The sequence below is a fragment of the Bos javanicus genome, chromosome 11, assembly GCF_032452875.1.
Source record: "Bos javanicus breed banteng chromosome 11, ARS-OSU_banteng_1.0, whole genome shotgun sequence".
NCBI classification, from domain to species: domain Eukaryota; kingdom Metazoa; phylum Chordata; class Mammalia; order Artiodactyla; family Bovidae; genus Bos; species Bos javanicus.
Window position 1 is genome coordinate 93873100 of NC_083878.1, and position 18928 is coordinate 93892027.

Here is an 18928-nt window from a genome sequence, read left to right on the forward strand (position 1 = left end):
CAAACCTCATGTCCATTGAGTCAGATGCCGTCCAGCCATCTCATCCTCTGTTGTCCCCTTCTCCTTTTGCCCTCAGTCTTTCCCAGCATCAGGGTCTTTTCCAGTGAGTCAGCTCTTCACAACAGGTGGCCAAAGTATTGGAGCTTCAGCATCAGTCCTTCCAATAATATTCAGGGTTGATTTCCTTAGGATTGACTGGTTTGATGTCCTTGCTGTCTAAGGGACTCAAGAATCTTCTCCAGCACCTTAGTTCGAAAGTATCAATTGTTCAGTGCTCAACCTTCTTTATGGTCCAACTCTCACAACTGTACATGAATACTGGAAAAAATAGCTTTGACTGTATGGGCCTTTGTAACATGCTATTAGTATTTGGTCCTGCCCAGTATTCTTACAGTAAATGTAAAACCTTAATGACATTCATAATTATAGGAAATGATGATATTTGTTTTTAAGTAGTTAACAAAGCTAAAATAAATCATTCAAATTTGCTTAACTGTCACAAAAACCAAAATTTATAGACCGTCCAGATTAGATAAAATAATACTTTGGTTTTTATTTTTGGCATTTATAAAGTTCATTTCATTAAACATGTATTGTAGATACACTTTGTACCTGTCACTACACCAGGCTTTGGGTATATAAAGATAATTTAAGAGAGTCTCTGCTATCTAATAATGCCCAGTCTGGCCAAAGGGGTTCACTAAGCAGATATTCTCTAAAATATGTAGCAATGCACGCCCTAAAAAGGGAATGATTAAAGCCCATGTATGAGGCTTAAGGTCTCCCAGAGGAGGTAAACAAATTTAAGCTTGGTGTTTAAGAGTAGAAAGGCAAGCGAGAGGGTTTTCCAGGAGAGGGAACAATCTATGCAAAGCTTCAATGTTAGAAACTTTGTGATGTGTCTTGGGGAATTTGAGTGGCTTGATGTGACTGCTAAGAGATGAGAAGGTAATTAGGGTTGTGAGAAACTCATAGGACATAGAAATGATATTGGGCTTTGTCTTAAGGACATTGAGGAAACTTGGAAGAGGTTAAAAATCAGGCAGTGCTTGATGAGAAGTAAAATTTGCAGTTGTAACTTGACTGGCCAAATGAATGATAGATCAGAGAGGAGAAAGAAGGCATGGAAACCACTACCTTTCCAATAGGCTGATGTAAATCCAAAGAGGTTCCTATGCTGGTAACTATGCAGAGACATGGAGGAAAATGCCCAACTGAACAAGGATCAGTAGGATTTGTGAGTAGCGTGTGAGTGAGAGGGATGAAGGATGACTGTAATCCTTCATTTGGTTGCTGAGTGGGTGGATAGTAGTGCAATTCATTGATTAAAAAAAAACAGAGAAGAGGATTAGTTTTGACACAGTAAGTTTGGAGTATCTGCCTGAAGGTGTCTGTCCAGTAGAGGGTGAGGGATTGTAGATGCATATTAGGGGTTGTTTATATATCGTTGGAGTGCATAAAATGGCATTGGAAAATCTGTAAAATGAAGTTATTGCCAAAAACAGAATCCTGGATGAACACCTTTTGAGGGCTGTTGTAGGGAAAAGGAACAGTTGTGTTCTCAAGTTTCATCTTTCATAGAAATCACATTTTTTCCAGATTTTAAAAAAATAGCCTTTATTTTGAAGAGCAGTTTTAGATTCACAGCAAAATTAAGAAAAAGGAACAGAGATTTATCATATAACCTCTGCCTCCGTATTGCATAGCCTCTCCTATTATCATTATCCTCTTTCAAGTTCAAGTCAAGTCTGTTGAGAAATTAGACTTCCCTGGCAGTCCAATGGTTAATACTCTGAGCTTCCAAAACAGGGGGCGTGGGTTTGATCCCTGGTTGGAGAACTAAGGGCCCCACATGCTGCAGGGCATAGCCAAGAGGAAAAAAAGTATTGAGGTAAAATTTACACACAGTAAAATACGGCCCTTTTAGGTATACAATTCTATGAAGTTTAATTAATGTAAACTTTTATTATGTAATGACTACCATAATCAAGGTACAGAATATTTTCATTACTCTAAAAAGACCCAGCCTCTGTCAGTCAATCTGATTTCTGTCTCTGCTGCTGCTGCTCCTGCTGCTAAGTCACTTCAGTCGTGTCCGACTCTGTGTGACCCCATAGACGGCAACCCACCAGGCTCCCCCATCCCTGGGATTCTCCAGGCAAGAACACTGGAGTGGGTTGCCATTTCCTTCTCCAATGCATGAAAGTGAAGTCGCTCAGTCGTATCTGACTCATAGCGACCCCATGGACTGCAGCCTACCAGGCTCCTCCGTCCATGGGATTTTCCAGGCAGGAGTACTGGAGTGGGGTGCCATTGCCTTCTCTGGATTTTTATCTCTAGCTTTGCCTTTTCCAGAATGCCATGTAAATTGAATCATACAGTATATAGACTTTTTGTCTGTTTCTTTTATTTAGAGTATTTTGTGTTATCCGTGTTGTTTTAATATTAGTAATTCATTCCTTTTTATTGCTGAAAGTGAAAGTGAAGTCGCTCAGTCGTGTCCGACTCTTTGCCACCCCATGGACTGTAGCCTACCATGCTCCTCTGTCCATGGGATTTTCCAGTGGGGTGCCATTTCCTTCTCCACAGGATCTGAACCTGGGTCTCCCACATTGTAGGTAGATGCTTTACCGTCCTAGCTGGTATTCAGTTGTATAGCTATATGGAAGTTATCCATTCATCACTTGATAAACATTTACTTTGTACTCAGCTTTTGGCAATTCTGAATAATGCTGCTGTAAGCATTCACAAAAGTACACTTCATTTTTTTTCTTTTATGCATGCTTTCTGTGTCCTAAGAAATCTTTGTGGCCCAGGATCACAAAGACTTTGTCCTTTGTGTTTTCTTCTGTAAACATTATAGTTTTCTGATTTACATTTAGATCTGCAATCCATTTTGCATTAATTTTTGTATGTCATGTAATGTTTGCATTTGTTTGATGTAAGGTTAGTTGTTTCAGCACCGTTTGTTTTACTTTATTACCTTTCTCTTGAGTTACCTAGCCAACTTTGTTGAAAACAATTGGCCATGTATGTGTAGGTCTATTTTTGAGTTCTGTTCTGTTTTGTTGGTCTGTATACCTGTCCTTTCAATAATACCAGTATTTTGATTGCTTAAGCTGCAACTACACTTATTTTGAAGATGATCATGGTATCTGTTAAGAATGCTGTTGGCACCAAGAAACAGAAAGCCCTGCTGAAAATGAGTTTATTTTTCTGTTATAACAGGAAGTCAGAGATAAACAGTTGCTGGTTTAAGCTCTTCATTTATAGGATGGGTGAACAAAACTGTACCCTGCTGGCCTCATCTGGCCTGACAACTGTTTCATAAATCACCTGTGAAGGTTCTTTAAAATGTATATGTCAAGGCTTTATCTCTGAGACTAACTTAGTTGCTAGGGTAGGAGGTAAGTGAATAGAGGGACGATCAAGTATTTTAATATTAACGTGCTTCCTGGTGATACTGGTAATTGTATTGTGCAGTCATGAACCATTAATCTAAGGTTGGTTCCCAGACTAGCAACATCACCATCACCTGGAAACTTTAAAAATTCTAATTATCAGTCCTGTGCCAGCCTTGCTGCTGCTGCTTCTGCTAACTCACTTCAGTCGTGTCTGACTATGTGCAACCCCATAGATGGCAGCCCACCAGGCTCCGCCGTTCCTGGGATTCTCCAGGCAAGAACACTGGAGTGGGTTGCCATTCCCTTCTCCAGTGCATGAAAGTAAAAAGAGAAAGTGAAGTCACTCAGTTGTGTCCGACTCTTCGCGACCCCATGGACTGCAGCCTACCAGGCTCCTCGGTCCATGGGATTTTCCAGGAAAGAGTACCAGAGTGGGTTGCCATTGCCTTCTCCAGGTATTCTTCTAGGGCTCAACAGATTGTATTTTACCACGTTCTTCAGGTGCCAAAGTCCAGTTCACTTTAGTCGCTCAGTCGTGTCTGACTGTTTGGGACCCCATGAATCCCAGCATGCCAGGCCTCCCTGTCCATCACCAACTCCTGGAGTTCACTCAAACTCATGTCCATTGACTCGGTGATGCCATCCAGCCATCTCATCCTCTATCGTCCCCTTCTCCTCCTGCCCTCAATCCCTCGCAGCATCAGAGTCTTTTCCAGTGAGTCAACTCTTTGCATGAGGTGGCCAAAGTATTGGAGTTTCAGCTTTAGCATCATTCCTTCCAGTGAACACCCAGGACTGGTCTCCTTTAGGATGGACTGGTTGGATCTCCTTGCAGTCCAAGGGACTCTCAAGAGTCTTCTCCAACACCACAGTTCAAAAGCATCAATTCTTCGGCATTCAGCTTTCTTCACAGTACCAACTCTCAAATCCATACATGATCACTGGAAAAACCATAGCCTTGACTAGACAGACCTTTGTTGGCAAAGTAACGTCTCTGCTTTTGAATATGCTATCTAGGTTGGTCATAACTTTCCTTCCAAGGAGTAAGCGTCTTTTAATTTCATGGCTGCAGTCACCATCTGCAGTGATTTTGGAGCCCAGAAAAGTCAATTCGACACTGTTTCCACTGTTTCCCCATCTATTTCTCATGAAGTGACGGGATCAGATGCCATGATCTTAGTTTTCTGAATGTTAAGCTTTAAGCCAACTTTTTCACTCTCCTCTTACTTTCATCAAGAGGCTTTTTAGTTCCTCTTCACTTTCTGCCATAAGGGTGGTGTCATCTGCATATCTGAGGTTATTGATATTTTCCCCAGCAATCTTGATTCCAGCTTGTGCTTCTTCTAGCCCAGCATTTCTCATGATGTATTCTGCATATAAGTTAAATAAGCAGGGTAACAATATACAGCCTTGACATACTCCTTTTCCTATTTGGAACCAGTCTGTTGTTCCACGTCCAGTTCTAACTGTTGCTTCCTGACCTGCATATAGGTTTCTCAAGAGGCAGGTCAGGTGGTCTGGTATTTCCATATCTTTCAGAATTTTCCACAGTTTATTGTGATCCACACCAGTCAAAGGCTTTGGCATAGTCAATAAAGCAGAAATATATGTTTTTCTGGAACTCTTTTGCTCTTTCCATGATCCAGCGGATGTTGGCAATTTGATCTCTGGTTCCTCTGCCTTTTCTAAAACCAGCTTGAACATCTAGAAGTTCATGGTTCACGTATTGCTGAAGCCTGACTTGGAGACTTTTGAGCATTACTTTACTAGCATGTGAGATCAATGCAATTGTGCGGCAGTTTGAGCATTCTTTGGCATTGCCCTTCTTTGGGATTGGAATGAAAACTGACCTTTTCCAGTCCTGTGGCCACTGCTGAGTTTTCCAAATTTGCTGGCATATTGAGTGCAGCACTTTCACAGCATCATCTTTCAGGATTTGAAATAGCTCAACTGGAATTCCATCACCTCCACTAGCTTTGTTCGTAGTGATGCTTTCTAAGGCCCACTTGACTTCACATTCTAAGATGTCTGGCTCTAGGTGAGTGATCACACCATTGTGCCAAAGTTAGGGAACCTTAAAAGGCATTGCTGAATGTTTCCCATATGGAAACATTCAGATTAACTTACTGTCTTTAAAAAAAAAAAAAAAAGACTTAATTGAGATAAATATTATTAAGTAAATTATGTCACATATGGTTAAGTTTGAAATTGGATTGAAGGTGCACAAATGATCTAAATGGTAAGTGTTGAGTATTATATTGAAACTAATTATTCACAGCATAAGTTAGGTTGCTACTTTTAAGCAGCTTTTAGAAATCAGCATTGTTGTGTCCTGCATTAGTTTTCCTATCTTTAAGGAAGTGTTAAGGAAATAGAAGCCAGTTCTTACGTTTGTCGACTTTATAAATAAGGGAAGAATACAAGATAAACATGTATAAACACGAAAGACAAACACATAAACATGTTTCTTTTTGTGGTATGTTTTGTGAATATATTACAATGGAGGTAGCCTATCTAAAAGAAAACTTGTTTATTTATCCTATATATCAAAGAAAAAACAGTACCTCATAGCATGTGAAATATGTCTTCAGTTTAGCTTGCTCTTTAATTATAGCCTTCCCAGTTAAAATTACTATTGCTTAAACATGGAGTCTAATATCTTCATCAGTTATAGGACGCTCTAGCTATCCTACTTATTTCTCCTTCCCCTTGGAAAATAGTTTAGGTTCAGTTCGGCTATCGTTTATTTATTGCATGTGATACAGGATATCTTACCTAGTTCTGAAAAAAATAGATTAATTGAAACTAAGTACTAGATTGTTTTTTATGTGCTTTAAGAAACTTCTGAAAGCAGACTTCTGAATAAAAGAATTTGATTGCACTTGTGATGTGTAGAATCAGGTTTCAGTTCAGTTCAGTCGCTCAGTCGTGTCCGACTCTTTGAGACCCCATGAATCACAGCACGCCAGGCCTCCCTGTCCATCACCAACTCCCGGAGTTCACTCAAACTCATGTCCATCGAGTCGGTGATGCCATCCAGCCATCTCATCCTCTGTCACCCCCTTTTCCTCCTGCCCCTAATCCCTCCCAGCATCAGAGTCTTTACCAGTGAGTCAACTCTTTGCGTGAGATGGCCAAAGTACTGGAGTTTCAGCTTTCGTATCATTCCTTCCAAAGAAATCTCAGGGCTGATCTCCTTCAGAATGGACTGGTTGGATCTCCTTGCAGTCCAAGGGACTCTCAAGAGCATTCTCCGACACCACAGTTCAAAAGCATCAATTCGTCGATGCTCAGCTTTCTTCACAGTCCAACTCTCACATCCATACATGACTACTGGAAAAACCATAGCCTTGACTAGACGGACCTTTAGGTATAGCAAAGAGTTAAAAATATTTGACTGAATTGTAGTTCCAATAGCAGTAATTCTGAATATAGAAGGAAGTTAAAAACAGACTCTTAAATTGCAGCCAGAGACTGAATACCTCTCCAGTCCTTTTTTCTGAGGCAAGAATAGCTGACATATTGGGAAAAGGTAGCAATAAAGACTCAATCATAGTTTACATCGAAAGGGGCTTGACTTTATAGAGTTACAAAAATGTTTGAACTGGGATCCTTGGTAGGTAGTCCAGAGTACTGCTGCTATTGGAATTTTGCTTCCTAACTTGTGTCTTCAATTTTACTGTGAAGACCTCTTTGTCTTCAACAATCTCATAGCCCCACTCATTTAAATTTTTGTCTGGTTTTGGTCTTTAGAAACTTGCCTAAATCAGTACTTTTTTTCATCATGATTTCCTTTTCCTGCATTAATTCTCTGCTAATTTTTCTAGTGTTTCTTGAATAAGCATTTAATGATAATACTGGGTTTTGTCACTTGTGGTTTTCCTTAGTATTGGGTAGTCTTCATTTGATCTTTTACTTGTTTACTTCCTTGTTGAGCAACAGTAATAAACCATCATGACTCTAGAAAAATCCTTGACATTGAAATGGAGTGCTTCTGTTCTTCGGGTCATTTTCTACTTACGTCTCCCCAGCTTCATTTCAAGTGTTGAGAACTTTAAGAACTGTTTATGTCAGAGAAGTCTCCCTTAAGAGACTGCCTTATAGCAACAATGGTAAAGTGCATGTGATGGTTTATTACCTACTATATATGTTTGCACTGGTCATTTTTGGAAGCAAACACATTTTCCCTTTTCCTTAAGGATAAGAGAAGCTTCTCCTCTTAATAAGCTTTATTTCTTAACAGACAAGTAAAATTTTAAAAATTTTAGTTGTTGTGATTTTAGAATACTGTAGAAAACTTTCAATAAAATTGACAGATTATAACATGTATTTCTGGGTATTAGTCTCAAATTCACTGTACACTTTTTCATGAATATTTGTATGAATTAAGAGAGCAGCTGCAGCTCTTATTTATTGCAGATCTTGCTTTATTTTTTTAAAACATTCAGAAGATATCTATATATCAAAAGAATTGCTAATGATTTTCTCTAGATGTGGACCCATTTTAATCAGTATTGGCCTCTTTCTCTCACTTCGCTGACTGCATGTATTTGTGACCCTTAGATTATAGGGAATGGAAGTGAACAGCAGCTGCAAAAAGAGCTAGCAGATGTGCTGATGGATCCTCCAATGGACGACCAGCCAGGGGACAAGGAGCTTGTGGAAAGGTCACAGCTGGATGGCGAAGGAGATGGGCCTCTTTCTAATCAACTCTCAGCTTCATCCACCATTAACCCTGTGTCATTAGTAGGGCTCCAGAAACCAGAGATGAGCCTGCCAGTGAAACCTGGACAAGGAGGTTAGGATTGCTGCATTGCTTGCATAACGGAAGGTTATTGTTTTTAATATTTGAGTGTCCATTTTGTACTAGGTTTGATGCAGAGGAAGCAAAAATCGTATCTATATTATCTAGAAGCTTCCAATACGAGATTGAGGGGGATGTGAGAGGAATAAATACATGTACCATTCTGATTTCCCTTTAAATGTATGTCATTAAAAAAGTTTTTTTTATTGGTGTGTAGTTAATTTACAATGTTAGTTTCAGGTGGAAGGCCCAGTGAATCAGTTACACATATGTCGACTCTAAATGTATGTCATTTATAGCAAAGGAAAAAAACCAGTTATATAACAGTGAGGCAGTGTTAGAGTGCTTAAAGAATTTTTTCAGGAAAAAATAATTTGAGTATGGTATTGGGAAATTGGATATTGGCTGAAGGAGAAGGGGACAACAGGATGAGATGGTTGGATGGCATCACCAACTCGATGGACATGAGTGTGAGTAAGCTCCAGGAATTGGTGATGGACAGGGAAGCCTGGCGTGCTGCAGTCCATGGAATCACAGAGTCGGACACGAATGAGCAACTGACTGATTGGGGAAATAGAGAAATAATTCTTGGTGAAGAAAATGTTTGCCTTAGGCCTGCTTGGTGGGAATAGTTGTCAAATTGAAAAAAGGGACCTGAAAGACAAGGAAGAAAAAGACAATTATGAAGGTTCTTTGAGGAAAAGTAGAATATTAAAACTGTAAATGTTTATTGGGAAAGGAAAGGCAGGGGGACTGAGAGAACATGATAAAGTAACTAAGATGATGAATAAGAGAAATCATTATAATAGAACAGATAAGAAAGAAGAAAGAGGATTTTTCAGGGTGGTAAAATACTAAATGTATTACTGACCTAAATGTAAATTATAAAGTCAAAACAAATTATAAGAGATAAATCAGATCTGAATCTCAGGTCACCGTTTAGGTTAAGGATTGAAACTATAGCCATACCTAAAAATTTTAGTGTTGGTGACAAGTTCTGGTGTGAGATTTCTGACTTTAATTTTCTTCTGGGAAAGTGATGAATTTAATTTTAGAACCTAAACGTAGCTTGTAGAGTTTTACTTAATATTCATGTTAACAAAATATCAAAGTGAAAATAATCACTTCCTTATTGTTTCTTTCAGATTCTGAAGGGTCAAGTCCTTTCACACCAGTGGCAGATGAGGACAGTGTAGTTTTCAGCAAACTAACTTATTTAGGCTGTGCCTCAGTAAATGCTCCCAGGAGTGAAGTGGAAGCCTTGAGAATGATGTCCATCTTAAGGGGCCAGTGTCAGATCTCACTAGATGTAACCCTGTCAGTGCCGAATGTATCTGAAGGAACTGTGAGGTAAGACCAGCCTTCTAGAAATATTTGTAACATTTGATCAGATTTCTCACCTACAGTTTTATAACAAAGCAAGAGTGAACAAAATACATAATTATTTTATTCTTGTAGTGGTTAATTCTTTTGGCACTTAGTTTTCATGTCTTCCAAGGATTGTGACCTTTTATGAAAAATAGTCACTTGTTTGAGCAGTTTTTTATACTCTTCCTCACCCTAATTCTTTGTAACACTAGAAATTTAAGTGTTTTGGGGATTATTGAAATATGTTGACCTAAGAGTCTGCCTAACAATTTACATTTTCCATGTGCCCCCCAATAAAAATACTAGCTTGACACATTAGTTGAAAAGAAATTTCATACTGACTTTGGAAATTACAGAAACCTGTTGGTAAATATTAACTATTTCAGTGTTCAGTTCAGTCACTCAGTCGTGTCCGACTCTTTGCGACCCCATGAACCGCCGCACGCCAGGCCTCCCTGTCCATCACCAACTGCTGGAGTCCACCCAAACCCTTGTCCATTGAGTCGGTGATGCCATCCAACCATCTCATCCTCTGTTGTCCCCTTCTCCTCCTGCCCTCAGTCTTTCCCAGCATCAGCGTCTTTTCAAATGAGTCAGCTCTTCGCATGAGGTGGCCAAAGTATTGGAGTTTCAGCTTCAACATCAGTCCTTCCAATGAACACCCAGGACTGATCTCCTTTAGGATGGACTGGTTGGATCTCCGTGCAGTCCAAGGGACTCTCAAGAGTCTTCTGCAACACCACAGTTCAAAAGCATCAATTCTTCTGCTCTCAGCTTTCTTTATAGTCCAACTCTCACTTCCATACATGACCACTGGAAAAACCATAGCCTTGACTAGACAGTAGTTCCTGAATTTTTAAGATGAGGATACTGAAGCTCAGAGAAGTCTCTTGATAGGGCTATTGTTTATACTAACTGAAACAGGTCACAGTGTTTAAATGTAGTCAGATGTCTGTATCAGCTAACTAAATACAAAACTAGCTTTGTTGTAAAAAATGTGTACTTACTTCAGAAAAATCAAAGAACACAAATAAGCAAAAATTTAGAAAATTACTCTTAACTTTTTTACTGAAGTATAGTTGATTTATAATGTTGTGCCAATCTCTGCTATATAGCAGAGTGAGTCAGTTATGCACATACAGACTTTTTTTCCTTAATTTTTTTTTTGTGGTTTATCACAGGACATTGAATATAGTTTCCTGTGCTATACAGTAGTACCTTGTTGTTTATCCTATATATGATAGTTTACGTCTGCTAATCCCGTACTCCTAGTCCTTCCCTCCCTCGCGCCCCTGACCCCCAGCAACCACAAGTTTATTCTCTATGCTTCTGTTTTGTAGATAAGTTCATTTGTGACATATTTTAGGTTAGGAAATGGTCTTAATTCTACTCTCCCATTGGTAAATAACAGGTAACATCTTGGTTTATTAAGACCCTTTTTGTGTAGTTGTAGGTATATTTGTCTATGTGTATATACCTACATATATATGCAAGTATAATTATACAACTCTTAGAATCAGCATTTTTAGCATCAGTGGAATTACATAATATATAACATGCTTTGTTATATGGTGAATCTTTCCATATCAATAAATATGCTTAATTATTATAATTTATGATGGCACATGATGGGCTTTTCAGAAATAACCAGTCTAATGTTACATATTTTAGTTGTTTTAATGATAAAAGTGCTACTAATAATAGCTAATATTAAACTTTTATTATATGGGCATGTAAGTTGGGCTTCCCTTGTGGCTCAGCTGGTAAAGAATCCACCCGCAATGCAGGAGACCTGGATTCGATCCCTGGGTTGGGGAGAGCCCCTGGAGAAGGGAAAGGCTACCCACTCCAGGATTCTGGCCTAGAGAATTCCATGGACTGTTTAATTCTTTGGGTCGCAAAGAATCAGACACGACTGAGCAACTTTTACTTACTTACTTAAGTGCTTAACCTGTCGTTTTCTTATAAGTAGTATTTTTGAGCTAAATTTTAATGTATTTTTAAATTTCCTTAGGCTTAGTTCCTAGAAGTAGATTCACTGGTGGGTCAAAGATTTGCCCATTTTTATGGTTTTTGATATATTGCCAAATGGCCATCTAGAAATATTGATCTAGCTTGTACGTTTGTGAGCAGTGTATGAGAATATCTGTTTCTCTGCCCTCAAGCATTTTGGATTTTTATGGTAGTAGAGTTGTAGCTGCATATGGATAGTAGTAGTAGTAAGTTAATTAATATTCCAATGATCTGCATATGTAATTCTTCTCTTGAGTGTTTAAAGAACTATTTTGCAAAGATTCATGAATATTAATTTTAATTGTATTTATTAATGTGAAGCTTAGTAACATTTATTTAGCCTTTTTTTTTTTTTTTCCTTTTGCCATGATGTGACTTGGGCAACTTGAGTGAAAGCACTAAGTCCTAACCACTAACTGCCAGGGAATTCCCTAAAACTCATTTTTATATGATTCTTAGTCAATAGTCATTCCCCTGACTGAAGTTATACTTTGTTCTAATATATTTTAATTCTATAAAGACATGAGAAAATTAGTCTCTCTTACCTCATGTTTTCAGAGTCTTTATCAAAGTGCCTTTGAATTTGAATTAGTTCCCCTTCTTAGGTATTTCCATTATCCCCTAGGCTTTCCCATTGATGGCTCTGCCCATTCTGTGTTCATAATTTCATAACTTCATAATTTCAATTTTTTGTATTGTCAGGGCCCAGGATGGAGCCTGGGATGTTGTGTAGGTATCACATAAATATTTGTTGAATGAATACATTTTTGAGTGAATGATATCCATTTAATTTTCAGTGAGTGGCATCCTTTTGATTTTATTAATGAAGTTTTTTTTCCTTCGGTGTTAATGTTTTGTAAGTGTCTCTTCCTTATTTGCCATGAAGCAAAAGAACATGTTTCACTCTGAAAAACTACATCATTATTTTAGTTTTTAAAATAATAAAGCAGCTTAGGTCATTCTGTTAGGAGATACTGAGAAGCACAACTTTAGTGATCTATTTTGGTAGTCTAATTTACCCATTATTTTTTATGTAGTTATAGACTATTTAAGAAACATTAATATTATTTATGCTTTCCTGATTGCCTCCCTAAAATAGGGGATTATGTAGTTTTTAGTACTACGGAATTGTGTAATCAGTTATTTTAAGACCCCACATATAACTTACTTATCAAGATTGAAGATTAATATGATTTCTGTGTGCTCAGTCATTTCCAATTCTTTGTGACCCTTTGGACTGTAGACTGCCAGGCTCAAGAAATGATTTATATGATCTTTTTGCTAGAAAGATGAGTCTTGAATCATAATGTGAACATAGTGAAAATTGTCCACAGTAGCTCTACTCTCTTTATGTATATTTTTTCTGAACAGACTCTTAGATCCTCAGACAAACACTGAAATAGCAAACTACCCCATCTACAAAATCCTTTTCTGTGTCAGAGGGCATGATGGAACTCCTGAGAGTGACTGTTTTGCTTTCACTGAAAGTCATTACAATGCAGAGCTCTTCAGAATACATGTCTTTCGGTGTGAAATACAAGAAGCTGTAAGTACTGAAGAGGGAAATGTCTACAGATGAAACTTCATCTTCACCCTTGAATCATTGAAATGATTATAGTATTTTCTGTGGTCATTTATAAGCCAAATTAAATTCTCTGCTACTGTTTTATTTGTTCCATTTTAATGGCCTGAAATATGAATAAAAGTTTGGTTAGCCAGAACCTTGTTGTTGCTAAGAGCGTCAGAGGAGACCAATTGACCGCTGTTTAAATGCATTAAATCGGCGTCTTGCTTCTAGCAATGACATATTTGCAAACTATTCTTATAGAATTAAACTTGGAGGATTATTCTTTATTACAATAAATATATTCAAGTAATTCCTAACAATTTTGGAAATCATCTTTCAATTGGATTTCTAGTGTTCACAGTCATTCCTTTTTTACAATCTCTACTCTCTGGTCATTTTTAGTGTTGTTTGCTTTATAGGTCTAATAAATTTGATAATTTATTAAAGAAATGAGTGAAGGAAAGGTGAACTACCTCCCTCAAACAACGTAGGTCACCTTCAGCCTTAACAAAAGTATTTTACTTTTTTAATAACAGCCCATCTCCTAACATTTTTGGTTGTAGGTGAGCCGGATACTTTACAGTTTTGCCACTGCCTTCCGCCGTTCTGCCAAGCAGACCCCACTTTCAGCAACTGCTGCGCCTCAGACTCCAGACAGTGACATCTTTACCTTCTCTGTGTCTCTAGAAATAAAAGAAGATGATGGTAAAGGTTATTTTAGGTAGGGCATCTTACTTTATTCTTTTTATTTGAGTTTGTATTAACATGCTAAACTACCTGTGCTTTTACGGAAATTCTAGGTCAGATTACCTAACCTTTATATTATATATTATATAATGATTGCTTTTATAGGTAGAGTTTTTTTTTTTTAATGTAAGTGATAAAGGAAAATAAATAGGCAAATTGCCAAGGCAAGATTTAAAGAATTTTAATAAAAAAAATTATTTCATGTAGGGAAATATGTTACCATGTTCTTTTAGTAAGACTGAAAGTAGCTGGCTGACAGCTTTTATGAAACATAGAGCTACATCACCTGGGTCTATAGCTGGATTTGTTTTGCTAGAATTTTTTTCTGTTTTGTTTTTTGGTTGGTTGGTGTATTTAATAATCTAAATATCTTAAAGCTATTGAAATCAAGATTTATCATTAAAATTTAATGGAGCACATTGGGAAGGGAGAAATATGGTGTGTATCTGAAGTGTGACCTTGCATATAGGGTCAAAAATAACTTGTTCTGGTTTTTAAGTAGTAAAAATAACCCTGGAATAGAAATTAAAATTTAGGATTAGTTTACTTATTGCTACCATTACACTGTGACCTTTTCCAAGTTTCTTTACATTTCGGACATTCAGTTCAGTTCAGTCACTCAGTCGTGTCTGACTTCTTGCGACTCCATGAATCGCAGCACACCAGGCCTCCCTATCCATCACCAACTCCCGGAGTTCACCCAAACTCATGTCCATTGAGTCGGTGATGCCATCCAGCCATCTCATCCTCTGTCGTCCCCTTCTCCTTCTGCCCCCAATCCCTCCCAGCATCAGAGTCTTTTCCAATGAGTCAACCCTTCGCGTGAGGTGGCCAAAGTATTGGAGTTTCAGCCGCAACATCAGTCCTTCCAGTGACTTCCAATGAACACCCAGGACTGATCTCCTTTAGGATGGACTGGTTGGATCTTGCAATCCATGGAACTCACAAGAGTCTTCTCCAGCACCACAGTTCAAAAGCATCAATTCTTTGGCGTTCAGCTTTCTTCACAGTCCAACTCTCACATCCATACATGACCACTGGAAAAAACCATAGCCTTGACTAGACGAACCTTTGTTAGCAAAGTAATATTTCTGCTTTTCAATATGCTATCTAGGTTGGTCATAACTTTCCTTCCAAGGAGTAAGCATCTTTTAATTTCATGGCTGCAATCACCATCTGCAGTGATTTTGGAGCCCCAAAAAATCAAGTCAGCCACTGTTTCCACTGTTTCCCCATCTATTTCCCATGAAGTGATGGGACCAGATGCCATGATCACAGTTTTCTAATGTTGAGCTTTAAGCCAACTTTTTCACTCTCCTCTTTCGTGACATTAGTTTCCTTATTTCTAAGATGAAGTGGCTAGAGTCTAAAAATCCTTTCTAAGTTTATTATGGTTGCAAGATGACTGACTTTTTTTTTTTTTTTTTTTTGATGACTGACTTTTTTTTTCTCCACAGCTCATATCACAAAACGGTTGCTTCTTGGTATCACAATCAGTAGTTGCATGTAGAACTTTCTTTCCTTCATGACTACTCATAAAATAGATAAAATGAAAATACAAATGGTTCTGATATTTTGCTTTTAAATTAAAAGGCACAATGATTGTTTCATTTGGGAAACTGATAACATTGCTCTCCCTTCAAAGACTTTGAAATTCTCATGCCATCTGGTGGCAAGTTTAGTATACAATGCAGCTTCAACCTTGATTTGTACAATAAAGTATAAGTCATTGTACTTTATGCTTTCTTATTTATATTTCTATTTTCACACCAACATTATTATGGTGTTTTCTGCAATATGCATTCCTATACTGGGAAGTAGAAATCATAATCTATAAACCTTATAATAATTTTTTTCCATTTTAAGAAACAGAATAGTTTAAACTTTTTTCCTTTATTAAAAATAAAGATTGAAGATTGTTTATAAATTCCAAGTTATAAATAGGAAAGGTTTCTAAGATCTCTCAGAAGTGAAGCACTAGGGTAATTTCTCCTTCTGAGATTAGGCATTTTCAAGGTAGAAAGGTTAACAATCACAAATATCCCTTTTCAACTGTGTATCAAGGAAATGCTGTACAGAAAACCCCTGGATGGTCAGATTTCTTTACACATTTGTTAGGGCTCTGTTATCTTTTTGTTGCATGTTTTCCTGAATTTATAATAGAAAAGAGTGTTGTAGAACCTAATACAGTGATGAAATTATTGACAAGGATGCCTTTGTCAAATTTGAATTTTTCAAACACAGTTCCTTTCTTCCAGTGATTCTGTAGTAATTGAGATGCCAAGAGAGTTACCAGCATGAATGTTCCTCTTAACACAATATTAGCAAAATTAAAAAGTGGAAATTAAATGTTGACTGTAATACAATGGTTAAAATACTATGCATTTCACAATAAATGCAAATATAAAATCATTATGTTGTAAACCTGAAACGACTATGTTGTATGCCAGTTATACCTAAAGCCAAATACAGTGGTATACCCATATGACTTATTTGAAAAAGTGGTATACCCATATGACCTATTTAAAAAATATATGTGTATGTAGTTAGCCATAGCACAAGATAAATTATGATTTTACCATAGCATAGATAGTCACGACCCATATAATCATGATGGTATGATCACTCACCTAGAGCCAGACATCCTGGAATGTGAAGTCAAGTGGGCCTTAGAAAGCATCACTATGAACAAAGCTAGTGGAGATCATGGAATTCCAGTTGAGCTATTTCAAATCCTGAACGATGATGCTGTGAAAGTGCTGCACTATAGCCAGCAAATTTGGAAAACTCAGCAGTGGCCACAGGACTGGAAAAGGTCAGTTTTCATTCCAATCCCAAAGAAAGGCAATGCCAAAGAATGCTCAAACTGCCGCACAATTGCACTCAGCTCACACGCTAGTAAAGTAATGCTCAAAATTCTCCAAGCCAGGCTTCAGCAATACGTGAACCGTGAACTTCAAGCTGGTTTTAGAAAAGGCAGAGGAACCAGAGATCAAATTGCCAACATCCACTGGATCATGGAAAAAGCAAGAGAGTTCCAGAAAAACAACTATTTCTGCTTTATTGACTATGCCAAAGCCTTTGACTCTGTGGATCACAATATACTGGAAAATTCTGAAAGAGGTGGGAATACCAGACCACCTGATCTGCCTCTTGAGAAATTTGTATGCAGGTCAGGAAGCAACAGTTAGAACTGGACATGAAACAACAGACTGGTTCCAAATAGGAAAAGGAGTACATCAAGGCTGTATATTGTCACCCTGCTTATTTAACTTCTATGCAGAGTACATCATGAGAAACGCTGGACTGGAAGAAACACAAACTGGAATCAAGATTGCCGGGAGATATATCAATAATCTCAGATATGCAGATGACACCACCCTTATGGCAGAAAGTGAAGAGGAACTAAAAAGCCTCTTGATGAAAGTGAGAGAGGAGAGTGAAAAAGTTGGCTTAAAGCTCAATATTAGAAAACTAAGATCATGGCATCTGGTCCCATCACTTCATGGGAAATTGATGGGGAAACAGTGTTAGACTTGATTTTTTGGGCTCCAAAATCACTACAGATGGTGACTGCAGCCATGAAATTAAAAGACGCTTACTCCTTGGAAGGAAAATTATGACCAACCTAGATAGCATATTCAAAAGCAGAGACATTACTTTGCCAACAAAGGTCCGTGTAGTCAAGGCTATGGTTTTTCCAGTGATCATGTATGGATGTGAGAGTTGGACTGTGAAGAAAGCTGAGAGCAGAATTGATGCTTTTGAACTGTGGTATTGGAGAAGACTCCTGAGAGTCCCTTGGACTGCAAGGAGATCCAACCAGTCCATTCTAAAGGAGATCAGTTCTGGGTGTTCTTTGGAAGGACTGATGCTAAAGCTGAAAATCCAATACTTTGGCTACCTCATACGAAGATTTGTCTCATTGGAAAACACTCTGATGCTGGGAGGGATTCAGGGCAGGAGGAGTAGGAAACGACAGGGAGGAGATGGCTGGATGGCATCACCGAGTCAATGGACATGAGTTTGAGTGAACTCCGGGAGTTGGTGATGGACAGAAAGGCCTGGCGTGCTGCGATTCATGGGGTCGCAAAGAGTCAGACACGACTGAGTGACTTAGCTGAACTCAATTTTCACAGCAACAAAAAAGAAAAAAAACTAAAGTTACATTTCAGGAGACACGAGTGGTTTTGTAGCTTTTATGAGTGGTTTATAAAATGGTTTAGTGGTTTACATACAGTAATGATCTTTTCACATCAAGGGGCAGATGATAATATCTGTTATTTGACTATCAGGCATAGAAAATTCTTTTTAGTGCCTGATTTTCAAATCATAACAAAAGTTATTCTGGTGTATATTACAAGGAAATGCTTTCCAAAATTGATGAAACATGTTGTCCCACAGCGCAGTTCCTAAAGATAAAGACAGACAATGCTTTAAACTCCGACAAGGAATTGATAAGAAGATTGTCATCTATGTGCAACAAACAACTAATAAAGAACTTGCCATTGAAAGGTAAACGTTTTTAGTAAGGTTGGCTTCAGTATAAATTTTATTTCTTGTCAATCTACTGAAACAGTCATATACTGTATTCAAAAATTTGCAAACTGTTTTGCTTCCTGGGGAATTCTTTTGGTTATTAAAGTGTATATTTCATTTATTTTGAAGTATCTCTATATCTTCAGCTGGTATGTTGACTTCAAGTATGTGAAAATAAAAGGCAAACATAAAATTTGTTGATCTCAATTAAAGAAATAGATTTTGATAATGCTAATTTACTGATAATTTCAATATGTCCTTTTTTCTGTCAGAATTTTTTTCAGTGATCTAACTTAAACATCTTTGCTGTAGTCTTTTTCCCAAATTTATATTGGTTCTTTTTTTGCAGATGTTTTGGTCTTCTCCTTAGCCCAGGGAAAGATGTACGAAATAGTGACATGCACTTGTTAGATTTGGTAAGGATAGCTTTTTTTTTTTTAAGTTTGTATGCTATCTCCTCTATAAAGATTGTTACACCAAATCTAA

General features: G+C 37.7%; 1 protein-coding gene across 5 annotated transcripts in view; it reads left to right on the forward strand.

The window, feature by feature from the left end:
- The window catches only part of RABGAP1 (RAB GTPase activating protein 1), a 169158-nt gene that overhangs the window by 38993 nt on the left and 111237 nt on the right, over positions 1 to 18928 (forward strand). For 4 of the 5 annotated variants that reach the window (XM_061433454.1, XM_061433455.1, XM_061433453.1 and 1 more), the window contains 6 exons: positions 7968 to 8202; positions 9354 to 9558; positions 12961 to 13135; positions 13720 to 13877; positions 18308 to 18418; positions 18792 to 18858. In XM_061433454.1, the coding sequence (XP_061289438.1) occupies positions 7968 to 8202; positions 9354 to 9558; positions 12961 to 13135; positions 13720 to 13877; positions 18308 to 18418; positions 18792 to 18858 (951 nt within the window). The remainder of the gene's footprint in view (positions 1 to 7967; positions 8203 to 9353; positions 9559 to 12960; positions 13136 to 13719; positions 13878 to 18307; positions 18419 to 18791; positions 18859 to 18928) is intronic. The other variant, XM_061433457.1, reaches the window with a different exon arrangement.